At 44.4% G+C, this 12,326-nt stretch overlaps 3 protein-coding genes across 3 annotated transcripts; 1 reads left to right on the top strand and 2 right to left on the bottom strand.

Moving 5' to 3' along the window:
- Positions 1–1,174: 1,174 nt before the first annotated feature.
- Positions 1,175–5,323, bottom strand: LOC108050512 (protein male-specific lethal-1). Its single transcript, XM_017132225.2, has 2 exons — positions 3,672–5,323; positions 1,175–3,613 (listed from the first exon to the last, which is right to left on the bottom strand). The coding sequence occupies exons 1-2, from the start codon at positions 4,962–4,964 to the stop codon at positions 1,598–1,600; spliced, it is 3,309 nt and encodes a 1,102-aa protein (XP_016987714.2). The 5' UTR covers positions 4,965–5,323; the 3' UTR covers positions 1,175–1,597.
- Positions 5,324–5,806: 483 nt separating this feature from the next.
- Positions 5,807–7,125, top strand: LOC108050524 (protein TIPIN homolog). The gene is made up of 2 exons (XM_017132239.2): positions 5,807–6,007; positions 6,073–7,125. The coding sequence occupies exons 1-2, from the start codon at positions 6,002–6,004 to the stop codon at positions 7,003–7,005; spliced, it is 939 nt and encodes a 312-aa protein (XP_016987728.1). The 5' UTR covers positions 5,807–6,001; the 3' UTR covers positions 7,006–7,125.
- A 137-nt stretch (positions 7,126–7,262) lies between these two features.
- LOC108050523 (protein SERAC1) lies at positions 7,263–12,054 on the bottom strand. Its single transcript, XM_017132238.2, has 4 exons — positions 11,692–12,054; positions 9,394–9,940; positions 8,637–9,333; positions 7,263–8,574 (listed from the first exon to the last, which is right to left on the bottom strand). Exons 1-4 carry the CDS (start codon positions 11,769–11,771, stop codon positions 7,511–7,513), a joined length of 2,388 nt encoding a protein of 795 aa, XP_016987727.2. The 5' UTR covers positions 11,772–12,054; the 3' UTR covers positions 7,263–7,510.
- Positions 12,055–12,326: the final 272 nt, after the last annotated feature.

Genomic DNA, 12,326 nt, shown 5'->3' with positions numbered 1-12,326 from the left:
ATTTCGAATTGATTTTCAGTTGAAGCTTCAGTAAATTGAACTAATTAACGCTAATTACATAGAATGGTGTAAAAAGGGTGTTGAACGACGTTCATATTATTCTGCTTCTTTTCCTCCTGGACAATGTACAGTGCATCATATTCTTTTTGTTACATTATAATTATCTCTCTATGCGTGCCTACTTAACGCTATATTACAAATAACCGACTTTACACCTACAGAAATGTACAAAAATAGAGGCGTTACTCGAAGGCGAGCTGGGGATTTGATTTCCACCGGACGTTGGCAGGCTCCTTATCATTGCGACTGAAAGTCAAACAGAAGACGTGCTAAATGAAAATAATTCTTTCCGAATATATGGTGCATTTGCGGCTAAACGTGTTTACAGCTTGGAAATCAGGTTCATATTTATTTTTCAAATCTTGTTTGTGTTTTAACGACGTTTTTTTTTTTGGTAAAACATGAAACAAGTAAAAAGAAAATAATAAAATAAAACAATACGTTTAAAGTAAAATCCGATAACTCTAAGCAGACAACATCTCGCATACAATTTTTACACACAATCAAACCATCAAAAAAAAAAAAAATTATCAGAGATATACCTGAGCAACTCTTAGCAACACACTCGTTGTCTACGTTAGAGCATCGACTTGACATAACATAGTATAAATAAAGACAAAAAAATGTGTTATACGAGCTAGGAAAAAAATATTTAAAAATAGAAGTCTACGAATTTCTTTGTGTTTCTCCAAAAAAACAGCCCATTGAACATTATATCCTTTCTGTTTCTTTATCACTTCAGTACGGGCGATCTTAAAGGTGATAAAGCTGAGATGTTTTATCCGATCTAACTTATCGACTGAATTAGATTACATGTTGTTTAGGACTAGAGCCGATTTCCCAATGTCAGGTTAAAGTTTTAGTTTGAAATCTGACAGAGAAAGTTAACTTAAAATTGCATTTTTTGAAAGCCCATGGTAACTTTAAGAAAATAAATGATTCCGAAACAGCAAAATAACTTTACGTTACATTGAGAAATCAACCCTACGTAATTTTCGTAAGCTAGCAACAAGCTAGAGTGAAACTCTTTAGAATTTCAACGGATTGCAGGATGATAACTAAAACTAATCATTTCCAGACCAGGCGACGGACAAAAGGTTTAAAAAAGTGGAAATATCGTAGCTGCAGTGAATTTAATTTGAAACTGTACATCGAATTTAATATATTATATATTAACAGGACAGCTTAATTTGGACTCGTTTAATGAACTCGCATGGAATTTTAAACGTGTAAAATGTATAGTTTAATAGTTTCTTCAACAAAATGTCTTAAAGTGTTTCCTCTTATTTCATATTACAAATACAAAAAAAACAGCTGTGGAACCATATATACAATCAACATCGTCTGATCTGGATTACATGACAACTTGACGATATCTGGGATTGGGTACTGTTAACTCTGGTGCTTTCACTTTCACGCTTAAGAAGTAACTAAAAATTAGAAAATGAAAATCATCAGTATGGTAAACGCAACGTCTTCCGCCCGACCGCCACTCGTCAGCTCAGCTCCCGAAGCACATTCCCCAGGTGCGGCCTGGCTAACGATTCTTCTGGCGCTTGCGTCGTTTGGGAAACACGTAGGAGGAGTGTTTTTCTTGATGCCTCGCCTCGGCGGCGGTGGTGGTCAGCTTTTTGCTGGCCAACGTTGCAACCGGCTCGGCAAGCGCCTTGGACCTTGCTATGGAGGTGGGCGCTTCGACAGCATCCACCCAGGCGACACCGAAATCATCTCTCGCCTCCATATTGACCATATTTTCTCCGAACGCTTGAACTGGCACCTCGGTGACAAATTGGACACCATCGATGTCCTCGGGAAGCGGGTAGAAGGTGGACGTGGGCAGCGGATCCAGCGCAACCAATACTTCGTCTTGATTGCGACGCATCCTTAGCCCTTCAAGCCGTATCTGTTCTTTCATGTAACGTGCATCCCGGCACTTTCGATCGATCTCATCCTTCACATACTTTTGGTGCCGCCGCTCGAAAGCAGCATCGCTCAGTGCTTCTATATTACTCTTATCAGAACTGGGCTGCACTGGGATATCCTGCCACTTGGGTATCTCCAGGCTAGGATTATCCGCCAGCAGCTCGTCGGCCTCCTCCAGGAAGAACTCGTTGTCGCAGTGGAACTCCTGATCCTCCCACGTTCTCGTGCTGTACGGAAACGTGGCGGTGCGGAATCTGGATTTGGATATACCCGATCTCGCGGTCGCCTTGCTGTACGTGTGGGGTGAACAGTTGTTTAGGGTTTTCCGGGTTGTGGAAGTGCTACTGCTAACGCTGCTATTGGATTGAGGTGTCAGAGGAGTTGCTATCTGTTCAGGTGCCTTGGATTTGGATTTTGCCGCAGATATTTCCAATTCGATTGAGGATGTGAGTGTCGGCTGTGGCGTGGAGCCCGGCGTGGGTGTCGTCGACGGCGTGGGCGCTGGGGTTATTGTGGTAGAGGATACAGGTGCATTGGGTGGTGGATAGATTAAATTTGTCGCCGCTCTCTCCTTAATAGTTTTCTTAAGAGCAACGGGTGACTGCTGACTCTGGCTAAGCAGTTCCTTTTTTAAATGTTCGGCCAGTTTGCGTTTCACAGTTTCCACGTGGGCCAAGTCTTGATCATCGATTTTAGCGTGCTTTGTAATGGTCTTATCATTAACCATCAGATGTTTCATGACCTTTATCTCGGCCTCTTGTTCCTGATCATTGATCTTGTGTTTTCTCGGTTCGGAGGGAGCGAAGGAGCCGACCGTCTTGACAAAGAACCTTTCATGCTGCCTGATCTTAACCTGCAAACGCTGCTTTTTTATAGGATCTGTTTGGGTCTTTGTGGACTGATGGTTAGCAATAATCTTTTGAGCAGGTAAACCTTTTATATCAGCGGTGTCAGCCTTGGGCAGCGAAGTTTGCCTAGCAGATGGATTCGTAACAGCAGCTACCTTAGGTGTAACTGCGTTTGGTAGCGGCTCGGATACATCCTCCATTTGCTTCTTGGCAATTTCCATGTGCTTCTTGCGTGCATCCTCCAGGGGTTCCAGTCGGACAACCTCTTGCCTATCCAGCCCCTTTTGCTCCTTGGCAGGATCCGTGTTTTTTAGTTCCGCCTTGGGAGTTTCCTGGTGCTTCTGTTGCTCCCTGGAAATATCCTGATGCTTCTTGATTGCTTTGTGATCCTCCGTGGCTTTATCTTGACGATTTGGCGGCTCCTTAGGCATTTCCAACAACTCAATGGCCACTTTCTGATTCTCCTCCTTCTGCTTGAGCCCGACTTCTTGCAGAAAAATCAGCGTTTTTAAGGCATTTCCTTCAATCTCTGACTTGTCTTGTCCCATTTTATCAGCGGCGATCACGACGTTGTCGACCTCCATTTGTTCAACAGCCCCTAATTCCTGATCCAACTGCTTTTCGATCTTTTCTTTAGGCTCCAGTTGCAGCTGCTTTTCGCTTCTTGGATCCTGTTCTTCATCCTCAACCTGTGGCAGTGAATTCTGCTGATGATTTGGCGTCGAGTGGGCCGAAGGCGCTATTACCTTCTCCTCCGTCATATCCAACTCCATAGAGTTTATCTGCAGAGTATGGGTTGCTTGATATGATCGTTTAACACAAAAAATTCACAAAACTTACCTGATTCTGCCAGAGATCGTTCTCAGGCCGAAAGTGCATATCCATATTGCTGGTCACCGATTGAGCATCCTCCTCGTCATCCTCATCCTCTTCGCTATCGTCCTCTTCATCCGTTTCGTCCTGCTCATCTTCATCATCGTCCTCCTCCATATGGCCGTTGGCATCCACAGACTGTACATTCTCCTCCAAATCCACCAGCTCCTCGCTAACCACCTCCATTTCAATGGCGTCCAGAGCATCGTGGAAGATATCGCCCCCTACGACTTCCTCACCTTGCACTTCCTGCATCTGCAAATGGTCGTCCTCTTCCCTCAAATGGTCGTCCTCTCCCCGCAGATGAATCTCCTCCCGAAGATGGTCGTCCTCCTCCTGCAACTGCTCATGTTTCTGCTTGGTCTGCTCTTCCCCGTGGTCCTTTTCCTCCTGGATATGATGTTTGAAGTCCTGATTCATGCGCTGCAGGATGAAGGTGCTGACTTTTTTGCCATTAAACTCGCCGCGTCCTTTGCTCTCTGAGCGTTTGTCGGCGGGCGGATTTGTGACCGCACCAGCGTGCTGAGGCACAGCTGGAATCTCCTCCACCATCAGTATCCTGGGTTTCGCCTCCGCCTGCTGCGGCAGCACGTCCATTGTCTGGGTGCACTGTTCCCGTTCCCGGAGCACAGTTTGCGTCTCGGCATGGCAGCGGATCAGCTTCAGCTGCGGGGCAGCAGGAGGCAGTAAGTGATCATCGTCGTCGTCGTCGTCATCGTCGTTCCGCCGCTGGTTTTTTCTTCGCAACTGCTTGCGCAGATCCTCGTTGGCGGCCTCCAGCTTGGCAACAGCCAGCTTTAGTTCCTGGTTCTGCGCCATCACCATACCCATCTTGGCACTTTGGTCGTCCAGATCCTTGTCCTTGGCCGCCAGGCTATCCGTTTGCTCCTGCATCAGTTTCAAATGCAGCACAATCATGCGCTTCAGGTTGTTGTTCTCCACGATCAGGGTGACCATATCGGCGCCGGCACCCACTGACCCGCCGGAAGAAGGTGGCGGCATGGCTCCACCCCCCACGTGAACAGAGGGGGGCGGCGGCGGAGGCGCCAGTGGCTTGCGGTAGCTATTGGCGCCCCCGCCATGGCCGCCATGGCTATAGCCGTGATGCTGGCGCGCATAACTCTTGCCGGGATGCGTGTGCTGCGACTGATTGAGATGGCCGTGCAGATGCCTCTGGTAGCCACGCGACGGATTGTGGTGATAGGGCGACTCAGAGTAGTTGGCCCGCTGTTTGAGCGGCCACTTGAATCGCTTGTCCATGGCGGTCGAATTGAATTCGGCGCGGTGAGCCCTAGGATCTCATAGTTCTCCAAACGGTTTTGTTTTGTTTTGGTTTTGTTTGCTTGAGGTGCACACAATCTCTTCTTCAGCTGATACGCCGTACAATGCGTAGAATCCCGATTCCGATTCCCACCACACTTAATTTTCTTTGCTCGCCCTCGCAGAAAACCGCTCTTTTTTTGCCCAGAAATGAAAGGTTCAGCTTTTTAAACGTGACGTTCTTATCACACGTAGTGACCACATTTAGGCAGCGATTTTTGGTTTTGTGTTTGCACGTTCTTTCACCGCTTTTTCCACAATTATCCGCAAAATGTAAACTCGCCCCGAAAAATGCTCTTGGAAGTATGGCGTTTTTTTGGCGTTGCCAGGCCACCCGATACGCAGAGTTGCTCTGGACTTGGAGATGGGAGTTGCTCATAAATTGTGTCTGGGCACGAAAGTCACGACGTGTCAATAACAATGCATTGTGCGGGAAACTGTACCATATATTTATACATATGTATATGTATTTAATCTACAATTCCAAGCTGCACTGTATAATCATTTTTCAAAAATATATAAATACGGAATTATACGGAAGTTGCGACTTAAGTGTTAATTTTAATCCAGATACTGGCATTTTATTTTAATATCAAGAAAATTATAGAAATACCTTCTTTGAGACTAGTAAAAACTAGTACGTTTTAAGCGTTCTAGATATATGCTATAATTTTTTCTCGTTAAGCTTAGCTAAAATAAATAAAAAACCGTTGTGCATAGTTGGCTCGGGCCTGAAAAACGTGTCACGCTCCCATCTCTACTGTCTGTTGCCACCAATGCAAATGCCGGGTGGCTGTACAAATCACTTTCTACGCCACCCACTTATGTAGATTTAACTACAATAATCCAAATAGCATTGGAAAATGTCCAAATAGTTATGTAATCGGAAAAATTAAGGAACAAAGAGCCATTCAGTTGGCAGCCCTGTAACTTATGCAAGCGTCGCCTGTGAATGGTAAATTAGGAAGAAGCAGAAAATGGCGGTAAAATTTTTGTTATATTTTTTTGTTGTGCTTGAGTTTTGAGTGGCCATTGCAAATTCCGATAGTTGTCCATGGCTTCCCTTTTTGGCGACGATGGTGTGGATGACCTCTTTAATGACAACCTGCCGGGGGATCCGGATCAGTTGCCCAGCGACGGTGAAGGCGAGAAACTGTTTGCGGACGACGATGAAAATGCCGGAGAACATGGTAGCCAGGATGCCCAGAAAGTGGAGCCCAAGAAGAGGGCGGTAAGAAATCCCCGTCCCAGGCTCACGGTAGAAACACTCCGCGGTCCCCGTGGCATCCAGACCATCGAGAATTACTTCAAAGACGTCAAGTTCAGGGGCAAGGGGCATGAGAAAACCGATCTCGACGAGGTGCTGCGGCGCCTGCAGCATTGGGGTCATCGCATGTATCCCACCTACACATTCGACGATGTCCTCAACAATATCGAGCGGCTGGGCAAGAAAAAGCCGCTCCAGGTGCACATGGCGCGGTATCGTCTGGGCCAGCTAGATGAGATGCGCGCCCACGAGGCGGAGGCCATGGAAGAGGCGCATGATGAGCAACAGGACCGAGCCGGCGATGAACCCTTCGATGAGTTCGATGCCTTGCTGGGCGAGCAGATTGCAATGTCCAGGCTAGCACCCCGCACACCACATCAGAGGAAAATGTCCACTGCCTCCAGCAACAGTACGCTGGCCACTCCTTCATTCTCCCGTGGAAATGCAGTGATGTCCACGCCGTACTCTGCAGTGAATGGAGCCTCCTTCGACCGAAATGGAGCTGCAGTGGCTCCTACCTTTGACCGAAACGGAGCACCGTTGGCTTCGATGGATATCAGTGATTATGGCCAACCACTGCCCCCTTCGCAGCCTCCAACGCCGGCCACTAAGAAACTGTCCACCGATCAGATGGCTAGGATTGCGGAGAACCGAAGATTGGCTCAGGAGCGATTAAAAGCCAAGCAGCAGCTAGAGACCCAGAATCCCAGTTAGAGAAATGGCCCTATAAAGCAACGAATTAATATTTATAGGATTAGATTGTTAATTTTGATAAGGATACATTTTATAATAAAATATATTTTAAATGCTTATGTTGAAAATTAATGAAACTTACGACGGACTTTTCTTTTAAATGTTTTACTTATGTAATGCATTTTTCTTCAAGAAAAATAGTCAACTTAAACGCATTTGTAAAACCTTGCGGTGTGTAATAATAGTGTCTAGGACACTAAAATAAAAAGTCTTATTTGTTAGCGTAAATCATGTACATTTATTTAAACGTTTAAGTCATAGACCGAGAAAATTAAGATTTGGGAGTAAGAAACTACATGGAGTGCGAGAGTATTTACAAGGATCTGGTCATGATGAGTCGTGTGGAAAAGCAAAAACCCCAAAATAGAGCTCGGCTCTGTTTTGGAAAATACTTTTTATGTTGTTTATAGACTAATCGGGATACTATTAAGGTACTGGCGTGTAGCGTGGTATGTGATCAAGCATCCTAAGTGCTAAATCTTAGTGCCACTCTGGGCAGCGATTCGAACAGACCCTTGGCTCCCTTCACCAGAATAGCCACCATGTTCATAAGCACGATATCTTCTTTTGGAGTGACTTGCGATTGGCCATCCTGTTCTTTGGTATCCGATCTCTCCTTCACGGCTTCGCGAATAACATGCAATAATCTCTGATACAGGAACGATTGCCTGTAAATCGGTTTGGAGAGACTTAAGTGGTCATCCTTCAGTAGATAGAAATCCCCGAAATCTATCTTAGAGGACTCCTCCGTTACAATGCGAAGTGGGAACTTGAATGTGGTCAGCATGGTGGGCGATCCTTCAGCGACACTGACGACCTTCACATGGCGAAGGAACGTGTGCAGACAGCCCATAAAGCGTCGATGCATTTCCAGCAGCTTCGGCGAGTTCTCCTCCATTTCCTTGACCTCAATGGAGGGCGAGAGTATCATCTGCATGTGTTGCTTCCACTTGGCGATGGGGGACCCACGGTGAGGGGTACCCAGAAATACAATGCCTTTGGTATTCTTGGCCAATTGTTGGACCTTCGGCTCCTGGGAGTCCAGGGATTTGAGCAGTATCAGCTTGGTAAGCAGACCCCCCATGGAATGTCCTATCCACACAATCGGACGTTCGTTACCCACATCCGCGGCGGAGATTCTCTCGAGCAGCGTGCCGGCTCTTACATCAATGTGACCCTGTCCCTTTTCACACGGACAGTATTTTGTAAAATTGGCCGACCACTCTGTGACCGCTGAAGTGTAATCTATGCCGAGAATTCTGGAATCTGGATAATCGTCTGGCAGCCACTCCATGGGCCAGCAGTTGGTGTACTCATCACTGGTGTCCTGGTTTCGCCACTCACTTCCGGATACACTGAATTTTCCGACGCAGTCTTCGCTGGCATTTAGCGGAACATCAGGGTGGACGACCTCCCAGTCCGAGTCCAATTCGGCTTCGTTTCTCAGGGTCTCAACGAATTCCATTGTTGCCGCATCGCTTATGCTCAGTTTCCGTTCTTCCACTTTCTTGCTGGCTTTTAAGACAGGATCTGAAATTGTAAACGAGAAGCGAATAAGTTGAGAATAAACTAAAGTTACAATATTCATTTACCTTTGATTGTTTCTGTCTTGGGATTTGGATTGCCATTTTTGGCAGCCTCAGTGGCTTGTGCGGAAACCAATGGTTTACCCTGCTCCTTCTTTTGCTTGCTGCCATTAACTCTTTTCTGTTCCCCCACCAGAAACACATCGTCCGTTTCACTGGTATAGAAAGCATTCTTTCCATACAGACCCAACTCTGTGGGCTTCCTATCCCGCTGACGCCAGGTGATAAACACACCACCCAACAATCCATGGACAAAAACGATATCTGCCTTGGGCTTCCTGCGCGTGCGGACTCGGGGATGCAGCGGATAAACATTTGGTGGATAGGTGCACTGATTGGGATCGTCGTGATCCAGATTGGCCATCGTCTTGGCTGAGATCACTTGCAGGCGGAGATCAGGGCACTGCTGCCATTCTGCAAGGGCTCCCACCCAACCGGACGAAAAGAAATGTTCCACGGCATCGGGAACCAGGGATATGTTGGCCAACACCTTGCATAGTGTCGATAAGGTCTCGTTGTCGTCGCTGAATATCTTTCGCAGCTCCATGAGATGAACAAGGCCTCCGTCTCTTATAATCCTAGCGGAGGCCTCGGGATCCTTGGTAATGTGATGAAGAAAAGAGATGATTTCCTTGAGTAAATCCGTGTCGGCTGTGGAAAGAACAATGGTCTGTTCCTGGGTCAAGTATTCGTGGATGTCCTCCTGCAGGAATAAAAGAATTGACTTAATTTTGTCACAAAATGGTACTAAAAAACAACTTACAATGGGATCCTGTTCGGGAAAGTATTTGCTGAAGAAGTGGTCCACGCAGGACATGGGTCGCAGGCGGGCCAACATCACATGTAGCTCGGAGAGGAGCATCTTGGGATTCTTGATGCAGCCGCGTCGATGAACGGGCATGAACCAGCGCGTGTCGGCGTTGCAGCGGGCCAAGGAGACGGCAGTGCGGGCATCACAGATCTGTGCCAGATGCCTGAAATCCCAGTCCTTGAGGTGATCCATGCAGATGAGCTGCTGCACCGCCTTCAGGCGCTCTGGTTGGCTGCCAGTTTGGGCGATATTTAGCAAACGCCAGGCCACCGAGTGCTTAGCCGCCTTCCACCATTTCCCGATCGGATTGATGATCACGCTGATCCACTTCTTCTCGTCCTCCTCTTTCTGCTTCAGCTTTCGCATGGATTCGCGGTAAATGTGGTACTTGATGTAGATGTACTCAGCGCGCCGTTTGTCTGGCTCCGGAGATTTCTTGTCCACATATTGAGAGAGGAATCTGCGCACCTGCGGCGACTCGTACAGCAAAAAACCAGCACTGGAATAGAAAATAATTTAAGAATTAATATATTAATTCACATTTTATCCATTCTGTTCAATTGCTATTTACATATTTGAATTTAGCTTTTTCTATATTTTAATATCACTTGTTACTTAATGATCTAATTAGCAAAATTACTATTACCGCTGCCAACAAATTGTTTTGTAGGTAAAAGTACAATAAACAAAATTGTATAGTTTGTTGTCGCATTTGTTATTGCTTTCACCTAAGGCTTTTTAAAATTTGAATTTTCATTAATTTTAAATATTTATATTTTAGCTTCAAAAAGATACTCAAAGCCGAAATTAATCAATTTGTAAATCATAGTTATCTATAACTCAATAATATAGGGCAGAGAACTAAAAGTTCAGTTCTTAATTTCTTATCTTAACTTCCGTTTTATTTCAATTGTTGTTCCTTTTCTGATTAATTGACCTTAAATAACAACAACACCTATTGCTGCCAACTATTTGTTATTGAGATAAACGTGAGATAAACAACAACAACGAAAGCGAAGACTAGATTGTTTATTTTTAAAAAAGTGGGCGCGTCACCTCCAATTGCAAAACAACTACCCCACTATCCCAAAAACACGCGCCATAGTGGCAAAATTCCTAAGCAAACAACAAGAAAAACAACAATTATCACTTCTGATAAGGAGATCTATAAATTCGAGGGGGTTCTCACAAATACGTTTAAGCTGCGCACTATTTTGGCGCTATGATAGTTTTGGCATAGCGGTTTTTTCAGTGTTTTTTTTTTGGGGGGCCTTGAACAGCTGTTCACGCACACGCTGAATAAGAAGAAGCCGAGGCAAAAACAAATAAACTTCATCAGCTTGCTATCTCACTTTTTCAAAATCGTACGTTTTGTTTTGATCGTGTTTTGCTGAGAAAATAAAAGAGTCAGGCTATATGTGCCAGTTAAAGACTATGCATATACTCTTATTTGAAGTTTCAAAAGGCTTATTATTTTGTTTCGCTATGATCATTAATGAAAATTATTACACAAATTTTAAAAATTAAAATTGAATTCTTGAAACTTTCTTTGTTAGTCTTAGAGGCAATATCATTTTTTTTAATCACACCACCAAACACCTTTTGTTTGTGGCGAGTTTTCCATTAACGTATTTGAGCTTGTATAGCCTGATTAATCATCGCATAATTTGTTGTAAACAAATGACGTCACATGTGCGACAACGCCTGCTTAGTATAGGGAATGCGGAAAACAAGATCTGTTGTTGTTTTTATTTTTCTAGATATATATAGTATATCTAGATCGTACGACTTATTCTATGCCATGTGGCGCCGTTTAAAATGGGACAACAAAAATAAAAACGTGTGTAGCCGAGCCCCTTAAATCTTGGTAAACTTTGTAAAAGTTGTAAGTGTGTCAGTGGGAGGTGTTTTTCTAAATTCCCTTATTTTGCTGCACATCAAGAAAAATTGGATAAAATGTGATGATTCTTTTCTGTTTTTTTTAAATATATATTAAAAATTGTATTTATGAAAGGTAAAATCAAAGAAAATAAAAAATTGGTCGGGCTTTGGTTGGGACTTGAAATCAGGATGTTAGCAAAGGAAGATAGTGTTAGCTTCATCAAATGCAGAATTTATCACGATTTGATATTATTAGCATGTCATTTGATTTTAAATAGACTTTTTAGTGAGACTGAGACCTGTAGCAGCTGCTCTAGAATATGGGGTTTGTTGTGGTTTTTCCGGGGTGTCATGGCGTGATTTACTTACGCACTAAGGAGGCCCACTCCGCCTAGGCCCACTAGCTTCGGATGACGGCGCAACTTGGACTTGAGATCCTCCAATGACATTGCCTGATTTCTGTTGGTTATAGTTTTCCTGTGTTTTTTCGTGTAGCACTCGGCACACACCAACGGAATTTGTTTTTCAATCGGCTGCCAAAAGTTTGCTCAGTTTTTCACACTTTAAATTTAGACGATTGTATCACACACTGGGCCCCTACAAATTGTATCACTAGGGCAATTGTTATTTTGCTTTAAAGCTGTCACTTCTTTTGGTTTTGTGGTTTGTTTTGGTTTGGTCTGCTGAGCTGTTATTGCTGACGAACCTTTGGGGACTTTCGTATTTATAAACTTTGGATCCGATGGTGTGACCGTTTGTGGGGAGTAACCCAAATCCCCATCAGCTGACGCCATTCACAATGAGACACAGTGAGAATTCAGCTGATTGATAACGGGTGGTTCATTTGTGGGTAGGGTGTAGGAATTATTTCAAGGGGTTATAATTTATAAATATTAAAAACCGAAACAATTTTTAATTACAGGACTTCTTTTATGAATTTTGCAGATGATTAAACCCTAAAGATAAAAATAAAAGTGGGACAAGAAATATATATTAAGGCAAAA

Source organism: Drosophila rhopaloa, unplaced genomic scaffold (genome assembly GCF_018152115.1).
Source record: "Drosophila rhopaloa isolate 14029-0021.01 unplaced genomic scaffold, ASM1815211v1 contig_2, whole genome shotgun sequence".
Taxonomy (NCBI): Eukaryota; Metazoa; Arthropoda; class Insecta; order Diptera; family Drosophilidae; genus Drosophila; species Drosophila rhopaloa.
Note: the sequence above shows the minus strand (reverse complement) of the source record. Positions and strands in the feature narration are given on the sequence as shown.